The sequence below is a fragment of the Globicephala melas genome, chromosome 21 (genome assembly GCF_963455315.2).
Source record: "Globicephala melas chromosome 21, mGloMel1.2, whole genome shotgun sequence".
NCBI classification, from domain to species: Eukaryota; Metazoa; Chordata; class Mammalia; order Artiodactyla; family Delphinidae; genus Globicephala; species Globicephala melas.
In genome coordinates this window covers 580,045-604,416 of record NC_083334.1, presented here as the reverse complement: position 1 = coordinate 604,416, position 24,372 = coordinate 580,045, and the positions used below count along the sequence as shown (strand labels likewise).

The window sequence follows — 24,372 nt, the reverse complement described above, 5'->3', positions numbered from 1 at the left end:
TGAGAGTGCTGCGTTTGGAAGCATTCTTTCTAATTTCCATGTGAGAAGACAGACTTCTGTCATGAAGACCTGAGCTTCCAGGGGTGAGGACCCGGAATATCCATGTATTGAGAGTCATCACTTTGACTAATGGAGGATCCTGATCACTTGTCACCCGAAGCACCTCTTCACAGCGTGTCATTTTTCCAGCTCAGTTGATTTTTGATATATCTGCCTTTATCAGTCATTGAGGTGGAAATTTCATCACTCTTCCATGCTTTTTGAGTTTTTCTTAGTGTTTGTTTGTAATAGGTTTTATGGGTGATTAGTTATGTGAATTGCGGCATTCTCGTTGATGGGAACCCATCTTAATTTCACCGGTGAAACCTGCTTCTCTCATCAACTCTGCCATAAACCACAGGTAGGGTTTGTTTTTCATTTAAACATACCTCGTGGAAATCAGTGTATGTACTTTTCATCGTTACTTAGTGTGAAAATTAATAGCTGAATTATTATTGGCACTAATGTTCGAGCGCTGGCCTTTCCGATTCTGTGACTTCACACGTCGGTCACTGTGCTGGGACACGCCAGTGACTAACGGTCAGCCTGTGCTCCACCAGGCGCTGTCAGATGTCGGGATTTTACCGAAGTCCCACTGAACAATGTTATGACATGAGAGTAAGATTTCTGTTTCTGCTGCAGGTGATCATTTCTGCCTTAAAAGCTTTCACAGTGCAACACAAGAATTGGTGTTATCAGTTCTTAAACAGAATAAGTCACATTATCTTATTTTATTTTGCCCAGCGTGACTGCATGTATCTGCCCTAATGATCAACACCTGTCGTGGCTCAGTGCACCAGCTTTATGTCCCACAGATCTGGGTTGGAGCCCTAGCTCTGCTACTTAGCAACTGTGTGACCTTGAGTGAGTTACTTAATTTCTCTGAGTGTAGGTTTCTTTCTTGGTAAAAGAAGGTTTAATAAAAGAATCCACCTCATATGTGTGTTGTGGAAATTAAATGAGGTAAATAAATGTTAGCTGTGTGTGTAAAACTTCTTTTAGTCGCTGTTAGGCAACTTTTTAGGCACGCCAGGGCTGTAGGATCCTCAGGTTCACCGTACATTGTCATTTCTAATGGTTTAATTTTTAGTTTGGAGGTCTTTCCTTTTGTTTTAATATTGCATGATTATAACGAGAATATTCTACACAACCATTATTTTTCTAGATATAAATTTTAGTATGGTACGACTCATGAAGACATTCGAATGTTATAGGGTGATTTTGGTATAATAGCTTCCTCGCTAGATGATCACGTTCCTATTATTCAAGAGGAAGATTTTAAATAGAGTGTGAAGACTCTATAGGGGATAGTGAAAAAATTACACAAAAGCAAATGAACTAAATCTAGTAGTGGCAAGCGAGAGATGCCCTGAAGATAATATTATATTATCTTTTCTCTTTTGAGATAATTTATTTTTCTGTTACAGCCAGCTCCATTGTCTCATTTGGGTTTTTGGGGACACCATGTTCACATAAATCAGGAAACTATTGATGACTGAAGACTTACTATGTGTGAAACACAAAAGTGGATAACATCAGAGAGGGTCTTTTGGATGGGGTGATTCTGAATTTTTTTTTTTTTAAGTTGTGCATTGCATAAAGACATTTGCCCTGAGAAGACGGCACTGTCTTCTTTCTTTTTTTTAATTTTTATTTTATATTGGAATATAGTTGATTCACATATGTTGTGTTAGTTTCAACTACACAGCAAAGTGATTCAGTTAAACATATACCTATATCTATCCTTTTTCAAATTATTTTCCCATTTAGGCTATTATATAATATTGAGGACAGTTCCCTGTGCTATACAGTAGGTCCTTGTTGATTATCTCTTTTATGTATAGTAGTGTGTACATGTTAATCCCAACCTCCCAATTTATCCCCCTCGCCACCTTTCCCCTTTGTAACCGTAAGTTTGTTTTCTAACTCTGTGAATCTGTTTCTGTTTTGTTAATAAGTTCATTGGTATCATATTTTAGATTCCACACATAAGTGATATATGATATTTGTCTTTCTCTGTCTGACTTACTTCACTTAGTATGATAATCTCTAGGTCCATTGATGTTGCTGCAGAAGGCCTTATTTTGTTCTTTTTTAGGGCTGAGTAATATTCCATTGTATATATGTACCACATCTTCTTTATCCACTCCTCTGTCAATGCACATTTAGGGATGACTGTGAATTTTGAAGTTGAGAAACATGTGGAGTAGTAGAAAATGACGGTCCAAACTTCACTGACAACCTGTGCCCTTCCCCTTCTCAACGGTTGTAACCAAAGTAGTTCAATCTGCAACAGGAATGACATAGCTCAAAGCTGGTTTGCATGGACACAAACCAGAGGACTTGTTTATTGTACAGATCTTTTATTGTCCTGCGGTTTTCAACCGCTCTCCCTTGGCCTGTTCGTGTGCTGCTGCTGAATAAGGGGTGCCAACACCTGGAGATCAGCTTGTCAAGATATTTTGCGGGGGGGGGGGGGGGGCGGTGCACCAAGAGGACACAGGTGGACTGGATCTGGCACCCAGATCCGGAAAGCTGGAAAGCTGGGCTGCACTGGTTTGTGAGAACGGCACGCTTGACCAGCGCTGAGTATCACATTGTCAGGCCGGCTCCAGAAATTACTACGTTTTTACTGAAATGTGAGCATTCTGCCCTGAAAGTATAGAAGAGGATGTGGTCAGGGCAATAAACAGCTCTACGCAAAAAGCAACAGGTTATTAGCAAAGAACAAGTCCCGAAGGGCCAGCGAGTGAACAGTGCGATTAACCAAGAATGCTTGATTCCTTCACTGAAACTGTGAGGCGCTGACTTACTGTGGAAATAACTGCATATGATTGCGGGTGACTTTCCAGTGCTATTTTGAGTCTTTTATTCCTTTCGACGTGCCACCAAGACAGCTAATATTTCACAGGATGCCATGAATAGTGTTGTGGGGTATTTGCTGAACTAGAAAGTTAGGTGTGATCAGGCTAAAATGTTCTTTCAGTGAGCCATCGACAGGAATGTGGAAGAGTATTATTCAAAATCCATATTTTGCTGGTATTCTGCTTATGGACATTGTAGCCATAGTTTATCCTCTTTTACTACAATTTCTTAGCTAGGTACTTCAGATTTGTGCCCTGGTTCCGCTCCCCAGTTACATTCCTTTGCTTCCGCCAAAGCTGCCCTTTTCTGCCTTTTCTCCCTTGGCCTGAGCTGGAGGGATAATCCCCAACAGAGTATTAAATGTCCACACCGAGTCATGGTGGGTATGGCCTGGTATGAAACACCCAGTGCCAGTGTGATGAGTGGTGTTTAGGTCCCAGAGACTATTTCATGCCTTTTGTTGTGGGGCTTTAAAGGAAGTGGTTGTTATCCAAGATGTTCTGCAGTTCGGTAATAGTAGTTGGGAAGGTGTTCTTGTAACATTGCTATTTACTCCCCAGGCTCTACAGATCCAACTGAAGGGGGGATGACCCAGCCATTTGGGGGATCTAATGCAAAACCAGTAACAACTTTGGACACATCTCTGTGAAGGATTCTGCATTGTCCTGCTCAGATACATCCTAAGAAGAAGCATCAGACTCAGTCTAGTCAGGCAGTGGGGAATCGGGCCCATCGTCTTCCTTGCAGCAGCAAGAAGTTACCTAGACCTGTACTTCATGTCTCCAGGAAGAGGAAACAGGGTCCCCTAGTGCGCTGCCTTGTATGACAGTAAGCCATACTTACATTTGAGATACATTTTCTCTTTTCAGTGGCTTATACTTGAGGAACCAGGTTTTCAGAGCCAACTTAACTATCAGAGCATATATGAAAATGTTTAGCAATTGTAATACATTTTCTAAGCAGCCTAGTATCCTGAGTTAATCTTCTAGATATTTACCACTTGAATCTCTCTTGCACTGAGTTATCTGGATGCATTTCTATTTATTATTATTGGACCAATAGTTCGATTCTCATGGTTTTCTGAACCCCATGTGAGTGAGGTCCTTCGTACCTGAGAACTTTTGCCAATAACAGAATGGCAAATGGCCTCAATTATGTAGCTCTTCATCTGCCTCGCGTTTCATGGTTTTTGAGTTGTACACACTGGAAAAGTTCTGTAGATAAAGTATGAGAAGAAAAAAGCATTACGTACATTAGTTGAAATTGGCATCATGTTGCCAAACTGTAATCAGCCTTAGGGGAGCTCAGTGTTGAAACTGCTCAATTGAATGCCGCCATTTCCCATAACAATTTAAAAGGCCTGCAGGCGTGCTGAAGTCCTAGCTGGGTCTTTCAGTTAACACTCTGTAACATGACCCTAAAGTCTCATTTACATCACAGCAATGAAAATATATTCCACATTACATGTTTACTACTATAGACTGTAGAAACAATCCAATGAAACGTGTCTGTTTTCCAAAAATAATCATGGAAATCTTTATGTTCATGATTTCTTTTTTTCTAGGTGGTCTCACCATTTCATATGCTCAGAGGGGACTGGTGATTGTGAAGTGGGAAAAGGTGGGGGTGGGGGAGGAATGCACATCTAGACTAATGATAACTAGTAGTCATTACTACTTGTTTACCCATGTGAAATCCGGTTAGTAGGCTGAGTCCGGGTCATAGGTGACAGGTGTCCATTATGCAAAATAATTGATGTTATCAGTGCTAACTGGCCCCCCTACTGGTAGTTAGAAGTAGAGGGACCACAAATTAAATGAGTGTTAAAATAATACACCTCCTGGTTGCAGAAACGCTGCCCCTGCACTAGGACAGAAACGCTAATGCACAGTTGGGAAGGTGATGGACAGGTAGACTCACCTGAGGAAGGTGTTTCCTTAAATTAGAGTCCTTTCCTTAATTCTCCATCCAAATTAATTTTAAACTCCTCCCGGGATATGGATTAGAACTATAAATATTAACTGATATCGTAACTATTTTATAATGAGATGAATAGCAAGCTCAGGTATTTTAAAGCAAAGCCACTGTAGCCAAAATTAGATCATATTTTCTCAACAGTGACTCTTGCATTTTAGTCATGCCTTCCTTTCAAGAAGCACAGAGCAAATGGACTTACTCCAAATGGCTGTGGTGGTTTAATATTATTGAGTAGTCACAATTTACTAGCTTACCTGGAAAGTGTGGTTTTTCACAGTTGTCTAGAATACATCATCAAGGTATGAAATACAGTGGCAAAAGTCCAGCTTCTCACCTTGGCAGGCAGTCAATGGGAAGCCAAGGAAACGGGATTTCTCTCTCCATGTACTCCTGCTTGCGCTGCCCTTCCATGGTCAGGAAGAGCCTTGAAAGACTCCTACTTCAGCAGACGTCTGAGAAAGCAACAATCTCATCTGCTGCGTAGGTCCATTTTCACCCCGTGCCCCGGCTTATAACTACCACTAGTAACAGCAGAAAAAAAATATTGTTTTGCTTGGGCTGCTTCGTCCTGAGCCTTTATGCTAATCATTGAAAGGGGTCCCCTGGAAGCAGACGCAGCCCCTCAGCGGGGTGCTGGGCTGGATGGCGGCCCACACCTCCACCCCTCAGCACGTGCCCCCGACAAGGCAGGCCTGGGTCAGGCCATATGTCCCCGACTCACACAGTTTTTTATGAATGTTATAAATTACGCACTAATTGTCTATATGATAGAAAACATCCAGGAGATCTAGAACAGTTGACGAATTGGATATACTTTTCCTATTTTTACTTGACTATTTGGCTGTGTTTATACAAAGTCATAATATTTGAGTATATTATACGTATGCACTTTAAGGCGTGTGATTGAACTTGCGATTTCAAAACAGTCTATTTCGATGTGAGCCTACACAAGGCAAGCGCCTTTAACTATCCTGATAGAGTTGTGTTAAAATTCACTAAAAAGCAAACAACGGACACCAAAGAAGAGGAAGAGTAAGGAGAATGGAATCCTCCTGATGAAGTGCACAGGTTGCTTGCCAAACGATGTCGGCCCTCTTCCCCACACCCACAGAGACTGAGTCTACCGCCAGCTAAGAGGGTTTCCGTGGTTCTTTGGGCAAATCAAACACTAGGACTGAACCAAAGGCATTTTGAAACCCTGAAGCAACTCTGCAATTGCTCTGTCCCCCTAAGCTTCACCGCTTCAAGGAAAAGTGGGGTTTGGGAATCTCTCTGTCCGCATCTCTGCAGGGAGATGCTGTGTTGAGCGAGACCCTCACCTACAGCGCTGAACCAGCGTTTCTTGCTCTCCGGGGGTCTGTGAAGAAGGGGCTATTTGGCTGGTTTGGTGCTTTTCAGACTGAGATGAAAACTATCTGGTGGGCAGTAGACAGAGGACATGTTTATTACAGTAGTTTTGCCTGTGGGTTAGAGAGGCATGAATAACTGCAGTTATCTTTATTCTCCAAATACATGTGGGTACTTATCAGGTCTCCACCTAGGTGTTACTAAAGTGAAGCTCACGTAGTTCTTTCAGTCTGGAGACTCTCAATCAGCTTCATTGCTTCTCCTGGAAGTCCTTCCTGTTGTTTGCTGACTTTGCTTTTTACTACCGAGATGTAAATATTTGGATGTCAGTAGAGGTGCAATCATTTTGAAATTATTGGTGTGGGAACTTTTTTTTTTTCTCATTTTGATAACACAGTATTGCTGAATAAGCTCGTAAAAATCCAAACCCCAAGTTCCATTCAAACAGTTTAGCAAAACGTTTTGCTACAGATGTATAATCTCTTGCTCTCCACCTCATAGAACTGAGCTTTCATACGCTTTTCCCCGTCTCAGCTTCCTAAGCCTAATGATGCTGGAAGTTATTCTTGGACATGGAACAGTGCTTTTGAATTTAATTATAATAAATGGTTCTTATCAAGTAGACATTATGTTGTATGCCAATCACTGGGCTAAATGCTTTTAAAACTGTATCTCATTTAATCTTCATAATACCTCCATAAGAAAGACATTGTCATATGCATTTTAAAGAATAAAAGGTAGGAAAGCAAATCTCCGGGAATTTAAATAACTTGTCCGAGGTCATAAGTCACATAAATTGTAAATAGTGGAGCTAGACTTTTGGCATCATCTGCCTGATCAAAAACCCACCCTGTATTCCAACCCAGTTGTATTAGTATAGATTTTTTTTTTTTTTTTGCGGTACGTGGGCCTCTTACCGCTGTGGCCTCTCCCGTTGCGGAGCACAGGCTCCGGACGTGCAGGCTCAGCGGCCACGGCTCACGGGCCCAGCCGCTCCGCGGCATGTGGGATCTTCCCGGACCGGGGCACGAACCCGTGTCCCCTGCATCGGCAGGCGGACTCTCAACCACTGCGCCACCAGGGAAGCCCAGTATAGATTTTTTTTTAATTTGAAAAATCCGGGTAAGAACTTGTTGGCTCTCTCTCTGAGGCCTCTTTTCTTCTGTGTAGACTTCGGTGGCAGGAAGGCTCTCTCCACGCGGCGGCAGGAATGCAAACAAGCGCCATGTCTTCGTCTTCCCATATTAGCAGCTCTACATTGTCTGGTGTTGAGTAAGCACATTCCCAGTGGTTTTGTCATGTGTCCTGGAGCTGACCTTTCTGGCCTGAGTTAGGTCCCATGTCCATTCCTGACCCAGTCACTGGATTCTGTGCGGGCAGTTTCTTGACTCCAGGATCGGGGTCTCTTTCACCCGAACCTTTTAGAAACCGACGTGGGAGAGGAGCATTTATTCAGGGAAATACGGGGCATACAAAACCCCCACGTCTGACCACAATGGCCGTAATGTAGGGGAGCCTTTCTCCTCTAGTAACTGAACTACATGGGATGGGAGACAAGCAAAGGGAATTGTGACGGGTCCTCCTCTGAAACACAGAACATCACAGTGAGGTATGTTATTTCCTCCTCAATTGTCTTTTCCTCAAAGAAGAAGCTTGACAATACTCCCAATATTTTTGATCTTTTTAACTGGATCTTGAATTTTCCACCTTTCTTACTCCTCAGTTGAATAAATTAAATAATAATAACTTAATTATTGTGGTATTTTCAGTATGACAGCCTTCCTTGACTTTGTACTAGATCTGTTGACATCCTGGCACAGTTTGTCAAACTCTTTGCTGTCATTTCTCCCTCTCCCTCACCTTTTGAAAAACTGTTTTCCTTGGTTTTTGGTTGTTTTTTTTGTTTGTTTGTTTATGGCTTAAACCCCCTCTTTGTTCTAAGGTTTGGAAGGAGAGGCTAGTATTAAGAGGACAGACTTGCAATTAACCGAAATGTGTTCCAATTCCACTTGGCTACTTCCTGACTCTGTGTCCTTGGAGGAATCAATTCATCTCTCTGGGCTTTAGTTCTCTCATGTGAAAGTGGAATTTATAATTCTTACTTCGCAAGGTTGCTGTGAGGATTAAGTGAGGTCATATATGTAAAGCACCTGGCGTATTTTAAGCACTCAATAAATAATCAAGATTGAAATTAATGATTCATCAAGGAGTTTTTATGTCCACTCTTCACGAGAGGAATATGCCCAGCACTTAGGGACATAATCCTATAGCTCTTCACTTAAGAAGCTCCTCCAGCGGCCTGCAGGTCCCCAACTGTCACCAGGTCAGTAATACCCATAGGTCAGTTTTAAGATAAAGAAGCTGTAGTTGTTTTTAGTTGTTTCCAAAAGACTTGCTTACTTTTCTCGCATTATGGCTAAAGGTTTGAGTTTGGAGTCGATGCTCCACAGGCCTTAGAGTTTGGCAACGGTTCAGAGACGTAAATGGAAGAACAGTGTGTGGGAGTGTGAGTCCCAGCCTGGCCGCTCCCTGGGTGTCTGACTTGAAATTTTTTTATGAATTTCTCATATTTTCTCACCTGTAAAACTGGCAAATATCAGAAAGTTGACGAGCTGTTGTTAGAAGTCGTAAGGCAGTGTGCAACCTACAATGTAAAACTGCTTACTAAGTGGAGGTTATTGTGACGATTGTGTATTTGAGTGTGACTGGCGTGTCCACTGGGGTGAACATGTACGTTTGAAGGTGGCGTGACAGTCCGCGACCCAGTTGAATCAGAACAGTACACCGAGTGCTATCACAGTTGTCTATTTGGTTGCTTTTTACCTAGTGTATATTTGAGGCCATTTGGATGACACAGTCTCATGACACGTAACCGTTTCTTTGATTTCCCTCTGAACCCGATGGCATTACTGGCAATTTTTTCAAAGGCCTAGCTCATTTTGAAGCACTGGTGAATAAAGTGGTGGTCTCCAGATTCAGAGTTCTGGCTTAAACCAACATGAAAATGCTTAACTACATGTGATGGATATATCTGTTGATCCAGGCAGGCAGGCAAATTGAGAGAGATTACTTACAGCTTTACCCTAAAGGTCTGGAAGGTAAGAGAGCTGCATTTGGTTCAGCTGCTCTGGATTCTAGAGGACCTTTTCCCAAATTATTCGAAGTATGGAGATTATGACTTTCCTGGCAGTTTTTCCCTCCTTTGCGGCGGTAGCCCACGTAGCTGTGTTAATATATTTTACTACTACGTTACTATCGTCCATTGTTTTTATTAGGGAAAATAGAATCACTTTTAATTTCTAATTTTGCACGTGAATTGCTTTATTTGTTTTTACATCGTAGAATATATTCCCACTTTACATTACTGGGTGAATTAACCTCGTTATCCATATTTTTTTCTTTTTTGATCATTTCCAGTTTCTGTTTCCTTCTACATATAAATAATTTTGAAAGAATTTTTAATGATTTGATCAGACTCAAACCACTTTTCTTACAGCCTCAGGCACTGTTCTATATATTTTGCAATTAAAAATTTTCCAGTATTCACACTTACTCAGTAGCTATTTTAGTATATTTCTCCTATTTTGTTTCATTTTCTGAGTTTTTGCTATCTATGATATAGCCTGAAGAATAATTTTCAGTTTTAAAACAATAAGCTTCCTATTTATTATTTATAAAGGCATAAATATATCTTTACTCCCATAAACTGTTTGTAATATGTCAAGTAGAAATAGGTTACACGATCATTTACATTAAATTATAAATTATATATGACATACATACATTCACACACACATGCATACAAAGGGCCTGAAAAGGTGAACACTAAAATGTTATGTGAGCAATAATTTTAAGGATTTGTTTTGCTCTTAACTGTATTTTCTAGTTTCCACAAAGAACAAAGATTACTGCCTAATAATATGTTTTAAATGAAAGAAAAGCGAGAATTGGGAGTGTGCACTAAATAGTTTTGAGGGGCGGCCTCCTGTCCCCTCTGTCTCAGTAGACATCCCCCTTTTCCCGTCTGCTCCAGCCAGCAGCCTGTTCGTCACCCCCAACTCTTTCCTCTTCCTCACCCTCATTTCATTCCATCACAGGTCTTTCTGATGCCAAGTCTATCTCTCCCACCCACCCACCTCCCTAAATGCCCACTGCCATTTCAGGTCCCCTAGTCCAAGCTCTCATTCTCTTGCCTGGACTTCTGCAAAAATCTGCCAACAAGTTTTCCCGTTTCCTCCCCAGACCTCCATCTTCCCTATTCTCTACAGTTCAGCCAGAGGGATCTCTCCAAACTGGAAACTTGATTGATCATGTCAAATGTGCCATTTAAAGCTCTCCAATGGTCCCCCATTAATGGTGGTATATGGGTGAAACTGCTCATCCTGTCCTGTGAAGCTCTGCCTCTGGGCCTCAGGCTCCCTCTGGACTCATCTCATGCCTCTCCCCTCTCTCGCGCTGCTCCAGCCCTGCTGGCATTTGTCCATCAAGCCCCTCCCTGTCTCCATGTGTTGGTTGAACACGTTCTTTCAGCCTGGTCTGCTCGACTGTCAGCCTCTTTTCTGTGACACATACTTGTGGCCAGGTTAAACCCTATTTAACCAACGGCTCTCAGCCTAAATGTCATTTAAGATCAGTCTTTGTTTTTGGCTCTCGGTCTCAATCAGACCCCACCTTCTATTCTCTGTTTTAGCAACTTGCAATTTCTTGCAGCATTTGTTACATTTTTAGTTGTGCATTTATTTGTGTGACTCATTATTTAAACTCCAGCTCCCCTTTCAGAATGAAAGAGTAGAGACTATGTCTTGTTCATCTCTCCATTCCCAGAACCTCTTACCATGCCTGACATGTATGATGAATGAACAGAAAACTTAATGATCACTCTGCCTTGTGCACAATTCCATGTCAGTGCGTGTAGATCCATTGCATTCTTTTGAATGGCTGCTGGGTGTTCCTCCAGCTGGTCTCATCTTACTCTTTCATTCAGTCTATCTCAGCCTTTTAATTGTTGTGACCATTTCTATTTATATTTAATGCAATTATTGATATGGTTAGGTTTCTCTTTTCCATCCATTTACTTCTAACTTATTTGTGTCTTTGTATTTAAGTATGTTTCTTGGAAGCAGCATATAATTGGGTCTTGTTTCTTATTTTTATTTTTTAATCCAATCTGAAAACCTCTGCATTCTGTGGAGTATTTAGACCATTTACATCTAATGTGATCATTGGCTTAGTTAAGTTTAAGTCTGTCATCTTGCTGTTTGCTTTCTATTTGCCCGTATGTTCCTTGTTCCTCTTCTACTTTCTTTGGCTTAGTTGATGTTTTATGCTTCCATTTCGTACGATTCCGTTATTTCTTTTAACTTACTGGCTGTAACTCTCAGTTTTATTTTAGTGGGTGCACTAGGGTAGGCTTTAAAGTAGACATCGTTAGTATAGCAGACTACCTTGAGGCAGTACTATGCTACTTCACATATAGTATAAAACACTCGCGGTAGTATACTTCCGTTTCCCCACTCCTTCCTTTGTGCTACTGTTGCAATAAATTTTACTTACACATATGTTATCAAATCCACGATACATTGTTATGATATCATTTTGTTTAAACAGTCATCTGTTTTTAAAAAAGATTTAATAAGAGAATAGCTTGTGTATTTAACCAAACAGCTACCACTTCCAAAGGCTATTTATTCCTTTTGTAGATCTGTATTTCCATCTGATGTCATTTTTTTTTCTGCCTAGAGGACTCCCATTGCATTTCTTGTAACGAGAGTCGACTGGTGATTAACTTTTGTATGTCTGAAAAAGGTAGTTATTCCGCCTTCCTTTTTAAGAGATATTTTCATTACTTACAGGATTCTATGGTGACAGATTTTTTTTCTTTCAGTACTTCAAAGGTGTCTCTCTACTGTCTACTTGCTTTCATTATTTACAACAAGAAACTCTGTGTTTAATGTGCTTTTTCCTGTGTCTGCTTTCAGACTTATTCCTTATTATTGATTTTGAGCAATTTTTTTTATAACTAAGTTATTATTTATTTATTTATTTATTTATTTTTGGCTGCACTGGGTCTTCATTGATGCGCGCGGGTTTTCTCTAGTTGCGGCGAGCGGGGGCTACTCTTCGTGGCGATGTGCGGCCTTCTCGCTGCAGTGGCTTCTCTTGTTGCAGAGCATGGGCTCTAGGTGTGCAGGCTTCAGTAGTTGTGGCGTGCGGGCTCAGTAGTTGTGGCTCACGGGCTCTAGAGCGCAGGCTTAGTAGTTGTGGCACGTGGGCTCAGTAGTTGTGGCTCGCAGGCTCTAGAGCGCAGGCTCAGTAGTTGTGGCGCACAGGCTTAGTTGCTCTGCAGCATGTGGGATCTTCCCAGACCAGGGCTCGAACCCATCTCCCCTGCATTGGCAGGTGGATTCTTAACCACTGGACAACCAAGGAAGTCCCTGATTTTGAGCAATTTTAATCACAATTAAATGCCTTGGTATAATTTTCTTTATATTTCTTGTGCTTGGGGTTTGTTGAGTTTCTGGGATCTGTGGGGTTTTGTAGCATTTCTCAAATTTGATTATTTTTCGGTCGTTATTTCATCAGCATTTTTTCTGTTCTCTCCTCTCTGTCTTCTCCTTCAGAGATTCCAGTTACATCTATCTTGGCCTTTTGAAGTAGTACCACATCTCACTGACGAAGTATTCATTTATTATTTTTTTCTTTCTCTGTGCCTCATTTCATATAGTTTCTATTACTGTATCTTTAAGTTCATTAATCTTTTCTTCTGCGATGTCTAATCTGCCATCCATCTCATCCTGTGTATTTTCCATCTCAGACACGGTACTTCCATCTCTACAAGTTTGATTTGGTTCTTTTTCTTTTTTAATGTCTTTCATGTCTCCATTTAATTTTTTGAACATATGGAATGCAGTTATTAGTAAGTGTTTTCATGTCCTTGTCTATTCATTCTAACACCTGTGTCAGTTCTGGGTCAGTTTCAATTGCTTGATTTTTCTCCTCATTATTTTCCTGCTTCTTTGCATGCCAGGTACTCTTTGATCAGATGACAGACATTGTGAATTTCACTTTGTTGAGTGCTGGTTATTTTTCTATTCCTATAACATTCCTAAGCTTTGTTATGGGACAGGTAAGCTACTTGGAAACACTTTGATCCTTTCTCGTCTTGCTTTTAAGATTTTTTATTGAGACCAGGATGATGTTTAGCCTATAGTTCTAATTATTCCCCACAATTGAGGCAAGGCCTTTGTGAATACATTGCCTAATAAATTATGAGGTTTTTCTAGTCTGACTGGAAAAACTATACACTATTCTTGGCCCAGTTTGAGCTTTGAAAACTGTTCCCTGTAATTCAGCGGTCCTTTACAGGGACAGTTTTACCCAGGCAAGACATTTGGTAGCGTCTGAGCATATCTTATTATTACCATGACTAGGCGTGCTACTGGTATCCAGTAGGTTGAGGCTAGGAATGCTGCTAGACATCCTACTATAGGATATCCCCCAACAGAAAGAAAATTTTCCATCTAATGTATCAGTAATGCCAAGGTTGAGAAACTCTGCTATAATCCTTTCCAGTCATTCTTTCTCTGGCCTCCAGCAGTCCCCTCACACACATGTGCTGGTCAGTGCACCACTGAATTCTCAAGAAGGACCCTCTGCAGACCTGCAGAGTTCTTTCCCCATGCAGCTCTCTTTCCTCCAACACTTTGTCCTGCAAATTCTTACCAGCTGTTCTACCAGACTTTGAGCTCTGTCTCTTTAGCTTAGAAGTTGGCTGAGCTCTTCCTGGGTTCCTCCTTGCTGTGCTACAGCCTGGAAATTCTTTCAAGGCAGTGAGCAAGGGTACTCAAGGGCTCACCTTGTTTGTTTCCCTTTCTCAAGGTTCACTGTCCTTCATTTCTTCATGTCAATAACTTGAAAACTTCGTTTCATGTATTTTGTCTATTTTATTGTCGTTGCTATTTTAGAGAGGTGGGTAAATCCACTTCCCATTATGCCATCTTGGCTGGAAGCAGAAGTTGACTTCTTATTTATTATTGCTGTCGAATGTTCTCTTTATTTCCTCTCTTGTTTAAAGAAAGCAACCTTCCTTGTTTTTAATCTTCTCAATCACAAATTATTCACTATATTTATTTTTCTCTGTACCTGCATCTTCTCAACAAGCATCAGTTTTGTTAGTCATGGTACACTCTCCTTTCCCTATGTTTCTTTACACGGTTTTGTTTGTGTTTTAATTTTGTGTGATGATTCGCTTGCATTCTTCTATTTGAAACTGTAAGCTCAAATTTTAGTTATGCTTGAATTTAGCATTATTAAAATAATCACCATAACATGATTTTATTTTTGTTCTTAATTATTTCAATTCTTTCATTTACAAATTTGTCTCAGGAAACAAAATTACCCCTGAAATGAACAATAGCAATTGATTTCATCTTGTGTTCAGTTGACAGTAATGTAACTATTCAGTGAAGGAAACATTTTGAAGTGCTTGTGGTGTGCAAAGTTGTATTTACTGTTGGATTAACATAACTGGTAATAAATCATAAATACTAACTTATTAGGGAGAATACGAATTGTGAGTAACAAAAGGCAAAATTGTCTTGGTATTGTGTACAAATAGCTTAATTTAGATCTTTAATCTAAACTATGCCGAGGTAAATTAGTGTTTCTCTGAAATCTGCTTACTCTTTTGGGTGAGCTTTTCCAAACCATTATAAAGTGAGGAGACAGTCTATGCAGAAGGTATTCAAGGTAACATTCAGGAATTTGTAATCCTTACAGAAAATAAATAACAATGGAAACATGAGTGAATTTGATGAAAAGCTTACTTAATCCTTTGGGTTTGGCTCTTTCTTTTTATTTCCGTTGCTAGATTGACACATAAGCTCACAGAATTTTAGAAGTACAGATGATTTTAGGGATGCTTGTCATGGGCCTGAGAGATTGTAATCATTGGCATCAAGGGTTTTAAAAATATACAAAGTCCAATAAAAATCAGATTACTTCCTAAAGGTACAATTTTAAACTGTTTCTTTGGAGTTAAGAACAGGTTATGAAACAATGTGATAATGTCGTTAAGTTCTGTGGCCAAGTTTCAAAGCATGTTGAAATAATATACAGTATCTGAAATAGAGGATACGATCCCTAGTGTCCCTAAGTCAGGACTGCCTGTGCATTCATTCAAACAATCAAACACTTTGCAAGATATTGAGAAAAAACAAATAGGCAAATAATGGCATTTGCTCTAAGACCAGCTGTGTTTTCCAGAGCGGTGCTGTGGGCAGTAACTGAGCGGTTTTTCAAGGAGCTAATGAAAATTAACCACATCAGTTTGATGTTGTTTGTCATATACTTGCTGTAGGCAGTTCAACTGAAAGTTTTCGGTCCCCTTTCTCTCTACTAGTTTCCTTTCCTTTTCGAAGGCCCCGCCCCCTGACGCAGCGAGGGTCCTGTTCGTTAACTGCTTTATGCTAGATATGCTGCCAGTGACCCTCTTCCTCTGGTAGGACTATGCAATCACCATCAAAGTGCTTCAACAATTTAACGCCACGGTACGCAGGCCTCTCACTGCTGTGGCCTCTCCCGTTGCGGAGCACAGGCTCCGGACGCGCAGGCTCAGCGGCCATGGCTCACGGGCCCAGCCGCTCCGCGGCATGTGGGATCTTCCCGGACCGGGGTTCGAACCCTCGTCGCCTGCATCGGCAGGTGGACTCTCAACCACTGTGCCACCAGGGAAGCCCAAGCAGCTGTATTTTTTTAACCTTCTCGTCTTCAGCTTTGAGTGCAGGAGATAATGCAGAAAACTGCCTTTTTTTTTTTTTAATTAAAAGGAAATTTTTTTTACACTTTTTTTATTGAAGTACAGTTGATTTACAATATTGTGCTAATTTCTGCTATACAGCAAAGTGACTCAGTTATACACATATATATTCTTTTTTTATGTTCTTTTCCATTATGGTTTATCCCAGGAGGTTGGATATAGTTCCCTGTGCTCTACAGTAAGAGCTTGTGGTTTACCCATTCTAAATGTAATGGTTTGCATCTACTAACCCCAAACTCCCAGTATGTTAATTAATATCATAATTTTAATATCAAATAAATAATTATCACACTGGCCTCACAAAACAAATTTTCCCGATATCCTTTATGGATGTGATTCTTAAAACTATGTAAATCACAAGATTAATAGTAAATGTAAACAGAAGAAATTATAGATATAGACAAAAGGTTGGAATATTCTAATAAACACCGTCATTTCCATGGGATATTAATCTAAGAAAACTGCCTTTTGAAGTCACATTGAACTCACTGACTTCCATCAGAAGCATATCAGTAGTTGCAAACGTTACAGTGTAACTTAAATCCTTGAAGACTTTGAACCATGTGCAAAACCGGAAATACAGATGCAAAAGATTTTTTATTGTTTGGAAGCTCTAAGCCCAAAATGTCTTTTTCCTTGACGGTGTATTTGAATACTCTATCTTGATTTTTCGTGGCACTTTAGAATTGCTCCACAAATAAAGAAAAGTCAGATATTTTGTGCTAGAGATGTTGTATAAAGCTCAAGAATTCATAAAATTATCTTCTGATTCCTAATTTATTAACATTTAACTGGAATTGATTTTTAAACATTGGTAACATTATTGCAAGGATGCATCTTTGCTACTGATGACGTATGTGCATATTATTACTTTAAAGAACTTATTGACTTACCTGGTTTGCAAGACTGAAAAACTGTATCATGGACTATATTGTAAAGAAAATACTTTTTACATTCAGAGGTCCAAAGGGACAAAGAAAAAGACAGAATGGAAATATGTGTGGTCTGACTTAGACATGGGCAATTTTTTTTTTTCTGTAAAGGGCCAGACAGCAAATCGTTTAGACTTTGTGGGGCCATCATATCTCTGTATTAGTTTCCTAGGGCTGCAGTAAAAAAAATCACAAATTTGATGGCTTGAATCAACAGAAATGTATCCTTGCAGTTCTGGAGGCAAGAAGTATGGCAGTGCGGTGCTGGCAGGGCCGTGCTGCCTCTGAGGTCCTAGGGAGGCATCTGTTCCCCGCGTCTCTGCCGGCTTCTGGTGGCTGCTGGCTACACTGGGCACCCTTGTCTCGTAGCTGCATTCCTCCATCTCTGCCTTCAACGTCACATGACCCATTTTCTTGTTTGTCTGTGCGTCTCTGTATCCAAATCCCCGTCCTCTGTCTCATAAAGAGACCAGTCATTGGATTTGAAGCCCACCCTAACTTACTATGACCTCATCCTAACTCGATTACAACTACAAAGACCATATTTCCAGATAAGGTCACCTTCACAGATACCAGGGGTTAAGACTTCAACATATCTTTCTGGGAGCCACAGTTCAATTCACTACAGTCTCTGTAGCAACCGCTCAACTCTGTTTTTGCAACGTGAACACAGCCAAGGAGAATACGTAAACAAATACAGGTGCCTCGTTCCAGTAAAACTGTATTTACTAAAGCAGGTCATGGGTCAGATTGGGTCAGGGGACTAGAGTTTACCAATGCCTGGCCTAACTAATTGAAACAAAACTGCAGCAGAGAAGAAAAAATAAAACAATTTTCCTGGCATTAGTTCATTTTTTAAAACATATTTATTTGGCAGCTCCAGGTCTTAGTTGAGGCACACGGGATCTTCACTGTGGCGTGTGGGATCTAGTTCCCTGACCAGGGATCAAACCCGGGCCCCCTGCATTAGGAGCACGGAGTCTTAACCACTGCACCACCAGGGAAGTCCCAGTCGGTCCATTTTTAAAGTATAAAAATGCCTACATATTTGTATATATAGCAACACTTATTTTTTGAAAGATGTCAACTTAGGGCAAGAAATGGAACCTTTATAATGATTTCAAATCCCGAAACTCTATCACTAAAAATGCTTGAATGACAGTATTTTTCTGGTCAATGAAAAGCTTTTTGAGGATCATTTAGTTATGAGAGTCTGTATAAACCTTTCCTCCAACGAGGTCAAGGCTATTTTGGAAACAAGATTTTCCTTTAACTTGGGCATATCTATTCACTCCAGTAGGAGGAATGTGCCTGTTTCCCTCCCTGAGCATATGTTCCCTGAGGGCAGGGACAGTGTTTGATTCAGTGGTGTGTTCTCAGCATGTTAGTCATTCAATAAATATTTATCTAAAGTGACTTGTTTGTTGGAATAACAAGAGTAAATCCGTGTGGTGTTGTTTTAATCCCGTTGTACAAATATAGCCCCTGTCACCGCACCTTGAAATTATTTATTGTCTTAAACAGAAAGGAAAGCTACGTTAAGGGGAATCCAATTTCTATTAAAAGCTATTGGGAGAACTTGTAAAGAGAAAAATGGAGTAACGAATCAGAGGGGGTCAGTGAAAAATGTTAGTTTATAAAATAGGATTCATCAAAAAGTAGAAAAAGGTAGGGAAGTCAAGATACGTGTCAACAACCAAGCTAAGATATTAGCGGCTGCTTTAACAGTGCAGCTCCGTTCAGTAGCAGAGACACATGAAGCCCCATGTGGGATACCCTCAATATGGGACGGGTAGGATTCAGTTTGGTTGAAGAGGCGGCTGGAGGAGCACCCAACTTTTCCAAGCATAGGTTCTGGTATTCTGGGGTCAGTCCAGCTCAGAGTTTCCCCACTCTCCTTATCGCTGGAAGGAAGGCAGAAGTTAGAAAGTGAAAGGTATTCGGAGTCATAATTTTGCTCAGATAGAATAGAATCAAGACTTGTTGACAGCGTAGATGTAACCTGAGTTGACGTGGGCAAATCAGAGTCAGCGAAGAGACTCCGAGTTGGAAGCACATTAGAGAGAGCAGTGTGATGTGTTTCGTGATGGCCAAGGATGAAGAGAGGGGGAGAGAGACTCTTCCGGAGAAGGACTCTCAGGAGAAAATAGCTAAATACAAGTCCCAGCCCTAAGGACGTGGAACCCAGGAGAAGACCTGGGCCCACCAGGAATCATTTGTTTCAAGTTGATTATGGAATCACTCAAATGAAAAGTGAGTTTAGGAAAGGAGTGGGGCGGGGAAGACACTGAATGCTGAAGACAAGGCCTTAAGGGACCTTCAGACTGAAAGGAAAGACAAAAGGAGAAAGAATTGAAAGGAGGACCACGTAGAATGTGGATGAGCCCTGGACCACGGTGTAGAATGTGGATACGGCCCTCCCTCTTCTGGGCCCTGCATCTTCAGCAGCAGAGCCTTTTCTACCCACCCTGACCCCTGTCCTTTTAGCAAATTCAGGAAAAAGAGAGTTGCTAGGCAGAGAAACACAATTCGCCCTGCTCCTTCTAACTCGTTCTCGCTACCGGCCCGTGCAGGAAACTATCCCATCAATTTAGCTACTTGCATTGCCTTAAAAATCAAGATAGTGCTGATTAAATCATTTTCTAGAAAGCACAGTGCTTTTGAAGGAGAGGAGTAGAAGCGAAGGATCCGCTTTTTTCCACCTGTCGAGACATTTAGGTCATTAACACATGATAATTGTGCCTTCTGAAGGAAACGTCTTTGTGAAAAATAATCAAATGTTCAACGCACTCGACAAAGTTTTACTTCTGTGAAGCTCCCAATTTGCTCCTAATCTTTAATAAATAAATAAAGAAATAAAAGTAGTATACGTTTTTGTAAGAAAAAGAAAGGTAATTTTTTATGAATGGAGAAAATGCAGCAAGAGAAAACTTTTCCATTGTGGAAAATTTAGAAAACGTCAAGACCAACTTTTAGCTAGCTCCTGTATCAAAATTTGTGGCTGACCTTACTTTTTTTTGGTATTAATGTGAAAAATCAGATCTAGTAGCTTAAACAAGCACCCATAGCTCTCATTACCAGAACGTGTGCCTCACTTCCTGATAATCCCGGACATTTTACACTGATTTCACGCATTTTCATTCCCTGTGGAAGGCAAGTCTGCTCAATAAGCAATAATACCCTTACTTTCCACCATTCTCCAGATTGAGGAGACAGCCAGTGTGTAGGCGAATGTGACGCTGACATCATGCAAACCTTTTATCTTCACAGACAGGCCAGTGAGAATGGAGCCCTGAGCATACTTCGCCGGGACTGATGTGCGCCCGGAAGGAATGAAGTATGGATGTGAAGGAACGTAGGCCTTACTGCTCCCTGACCAAGAACAGACGGGAGAAGGAACGGCGCTATACCAATTCCTCAGCAGACAGCGCGGAGTGCAGGGTTCCCACACAGAAGTCTTACAGTTCCAGTGAAACCCTGAAAGCTTTTGATCACGATTCCTCGCGGCTGCTTTATGGAAACAGAGTAAAGGATCTGGTTCACAGAGAAGCAGATGAGTTCACCAGACAAGGTAGGTCGTTGCTCTAGTAACACGAAGCACAGCTCCTGCTAACTTGCAGGGGTCACTTTTTTCCCTTCGAGGTGATATGATTATTTCTTAGATTGATGTCCTATCCTCTGATTTAGACTTTGAGATATTAGATGATCCCTGAGTATCCCACATTAAAAGTAGAAAGCCACCTATGGACACATGGACCCAGATGCAGGTATGGACCATGTAAAGAATCATCCCACACCCCACATTTCATATGTGAGGTTGCGGTTCTGCGTGTGGTCCAAGTGTTGGTGCCTAAACTTGAAACCCAGGTCTCCAGGGCTCCCTGCCAGGCTCAGGAAGGTGCACACAGACACTGTTTTTGTAGTTAGAACTGGCGTGAGGAAACTCATCTTCCCTCATGAGAAAGTAAGAATTCTTCTCTGGATCATGTCGTGATCCATCTGGCCCAGCTGTTTGTCTGTTTATAGAAGAGCCTGCGTCACAAGGGTTCCATTTTCTCTCTCGAAGGCATTTTGGGACGTTAAGTTTAGGCCTTAAAACATCCTAGTTTCCCATAATGTAATCCAGTATGGTTTGGTCATTCCCATGTGTTTGTTGGACACTTTTACGCTCTGTTTTCTGCCTGCGTGTTCTACCAGTGCAATAGCGACTTCTGTAACTCGAGTTCACAGTCCTAACCCTACTGATTTCCGTGCTTTAAAGACAGTGGCTTCTTTAAAATTAGGCATACAGAGGGACATTTTGTTCCTTCCAACACAGCCTTGAGATGTGGACGACATTACCACTAATAAAAATAAAATCCTCTTACATCTGCACTGCACAGTTCATTTACCTAGAACTTAGCATCCCGTAGCTAATTTTATCAAGAAACAAGGAAAAATAAATTAAACTCCAGAAATAAAGAATATATTCATTCTTTTCCAGTCACCTTACAGACAGTGTGACTAACAGTTTAATACTGAACAGGAACAAACTTAAGAAAAAGTAACAATGCTATAAATCATTCCAAAGTTTGAACTTTTCCATGGTTCTTTTCTTCTCTACGTTGTGGAAAGAGCCACCCTCAATAGGTTGAAATAGTGTTCCCTCACCTAAACCAGTTTACGTCAAGAAGACTCATTTGATGTGCCAGAAAGATTGTGTTCCCCGCGAAAGCATGCCTTACTAATTACAGGTATCGAATTATACGAAAGAGGAAAAACTTGCTGAACATTTCAAATCCAGTTTTTAAGGGAAACACGGAGCAGATATTTGAGATAGGTACTCTTGCTAAATTAAGGGACTTGAGTTCACTGTCCCATGTGTGATCGTTCTAAACCCCATTTCTTCTTGCATAATCTCTACACAGTGAACAGAGATTATCAGAGTACATTTTTCACCAGTTTCAAAAACAGCAGGTACTGTAGAAAGGCAGGCAATCTGAACCCGGTGTGAAGTCTCACCTTTTGTAACAAAAATAACTTTTAGTGACCTGTTGGCAAAGAAGCAGCTACACTGTGGGATCCTGTGAGAGGGAACAAAGCAGCACGTGTGGCGTGATGCGCCGGGGAAGCGCGTCTCTGCCCCCAGCAAGCGTTTAGTTTAGGCAGAGAGGACGCTTAACGGGTTAAAAATAGCGAGCTGAAGTCTTCACCTCCCAGGCAGCGTTCGTCCAGTGCACACTGTTGCTGACGACACGGCGAGACCATCTGTGGAAAGCCCGGAACCAGAGTCTTAGGGGACCAAACATCCCTGTCACCTAGCTCCTTGCCAGCCAAGGACTAGAGAGTGAACGGGGCAGAGGGAAGGGACAGAGACAAGGTAGCCGACAGGGGCCTCTTGTCAGGAGCGGCCAAGTGCAGTAGTGAGAAGAGGTTTCAGAGCGGAGGTGAAAGGAAAAGCAAAAGTGCAGCGTGCGGAGGTGCTGCCATTCAGTTGACGTGTTCATAAGTCAGGTCGTATTAAGGACGTAAATGGAAGGCACTGCTATGGACAGCTGAGGTGTGCTGATTCCTTACCTCGTTCCAGTCAGTGTGCTCGGAGTCACGTGCACCATCACTGAACTCTCACAGCACCTCGGGACGTAGGGCCCAGGGGCATCGTCCTTTCACAGGTTGAGACGGTCAAGGCTTGGAGGCCTGAGATCCCAGTGAGCGCCGTGCTGGGACTTGAACCCAGGCCTGTCTGCCCCCAGGTGCTCAGGCTTCTAACCTCTGTGCGGTTGCCAAGGCAGAAAACGGGCAGTTCAGTGTCAACCTTGCCCTCTGGTTTCCTGGAGTCAGTCTTAGCCAATTTTGATGGTACCGATCGAGAGAAATGAGGAGACTGGACACAATATTTGGGAAATAAAATGGACGTGATTTTGTGATTGGGTGGATGAGCATGTGGGGAAGAGGGAGGCATTGCAAATGCTTTTTCTTTCGTCTGCTTTGATGTGGGGAATATTTGTAGCAGGAGCGGCAGATGAGGTGAGAAAGGAACAAGGGAAAGTCTGCTATCGGATGATGTGTTTCCCAAGCACGCATGATGAAGAATCCTCCCAGCCTTTCATTTTCTTTGAACCTGACAAATGTCAGTTTTTCCTCCCTGACTATTATGCTGTGGTATTAATTATTTAATTGACAAAATGTGCTTCCTGCCACAGCTCCTGACATCATACACATAATAAAAATGAAAGATTAAAAATATTAATGGTAGCCAAAGACCGTTGAAACTCTTCCAAAGAATCATGCTAATTGAGCTTGTCCATGGAGTTTCAAAGCGCCTTGCCAGTCCAAATCCACTTCTTCTTTGAATGACACAGGAAAATGCAGCTTCAGCTGCAGGAAGGGGTAGTAGAGACGCCTGTTAATGCAATTACATGGAGAATTCAAATCTAGAAGCACAATGATTTTAGTCAACTATAAAAAAAAGAAATGTAATATTTTTATTTTTATCGACCAATTTTATGGCTATTATCAAACTTAATTTTAATCATTTTCTATGGCTTTACTGACTGGCAAGTGGCTATTGTTAATTACGTGTTATATTCAGACACTGTAAAGCTAAGGAGGGTTTCCTTTCCACAGTAATGTGTCGTTTGACCGGTTCTCACACAGATCTCTTTCTCTCCTTTTAAATCTCTCCGTGTGGCTTACTGGGTGGTGGGAATAGTCCTTTCAGCAGCTGTGGAGCTCTCTGTAGGTGTGATGGGGTTAGGCTAATAGTGGCTTCTTTGGCATTCTTGGATACTATTTTCTTTGATTCATCTTTGAAGGGAATTTATCCTGTCAGATCTGAGACACATTTCTTATGAAACAGCTGCGTAAGATCATCCCACAGTTTTTAGAGAAGTGATAAAATAAAAGATCTTTCCTTCTCCGCACTATGTACATTGCCTGTGATGTCCTTGACCAAATGCGGAAGCTCATCAACTCCAGTGAGGAACATTGGCCGTGAAGGCGAAGTTTGAAATGAGGTGATATCTGGAAGTGGGAACACTTTTTTTCCACAGAACCCTAACCCTGGAAAAAAAGGAAAAACACCTCTGAGACAGTCTTAACCCAAAGTGTTTACCCGTTAGTCAGTCATCAGTGTCGTGGTTGTGAATTTCAGAATTTTAAAATGAAAAGCCTACCATTTATTCTTCATTTATAGAATGTCAGGGGAGGAAGGTTACCTGTTTCTAAATTTGAAAAGCAGACAGCCTTATGTCTGTGTTTGTACGCACCTGAAATCAAAATACATAATAAATTTACAAAGTAGGAAAGGGAAGGAGGAAGGTCACTGATTGCTGAGTGGGGCTCCCTGACCGCTTGCTTCTGGTCCCAGCAACTCTCCTGTTTCCTCACCGCTGCTCTGGGATTTGCCTTCTCTTC

General features: G+C 41.3%; 1 protein-coding gene across 4 annotated transcripts in view; it reads left to right on the top strand.

The window, feature by feature from the left end:
* Positions 1-20,316: 20,316 nt before the first annotated feature.
* The window catches only part of TENM3 (teneurin transmembrane protein 3), a 429,049-nt gene continuing 424,993 nt past the window's right edge, over positions 20,317-24,372 (top strand). For all 4 annotated transcript variants that reach the window (XM_060291422.1, XM_060291421.1, XM_060291420.1 and 1 more), the window contains exon 1: positions 20,317-20,548. In XM_060291422.1, coding sequence (XP_060147405.1) covers positions 20,317-20,548 — 232 coding nt within the window. The remainder of the gene's footprint in view (positions 20,549-24,372) is intronic.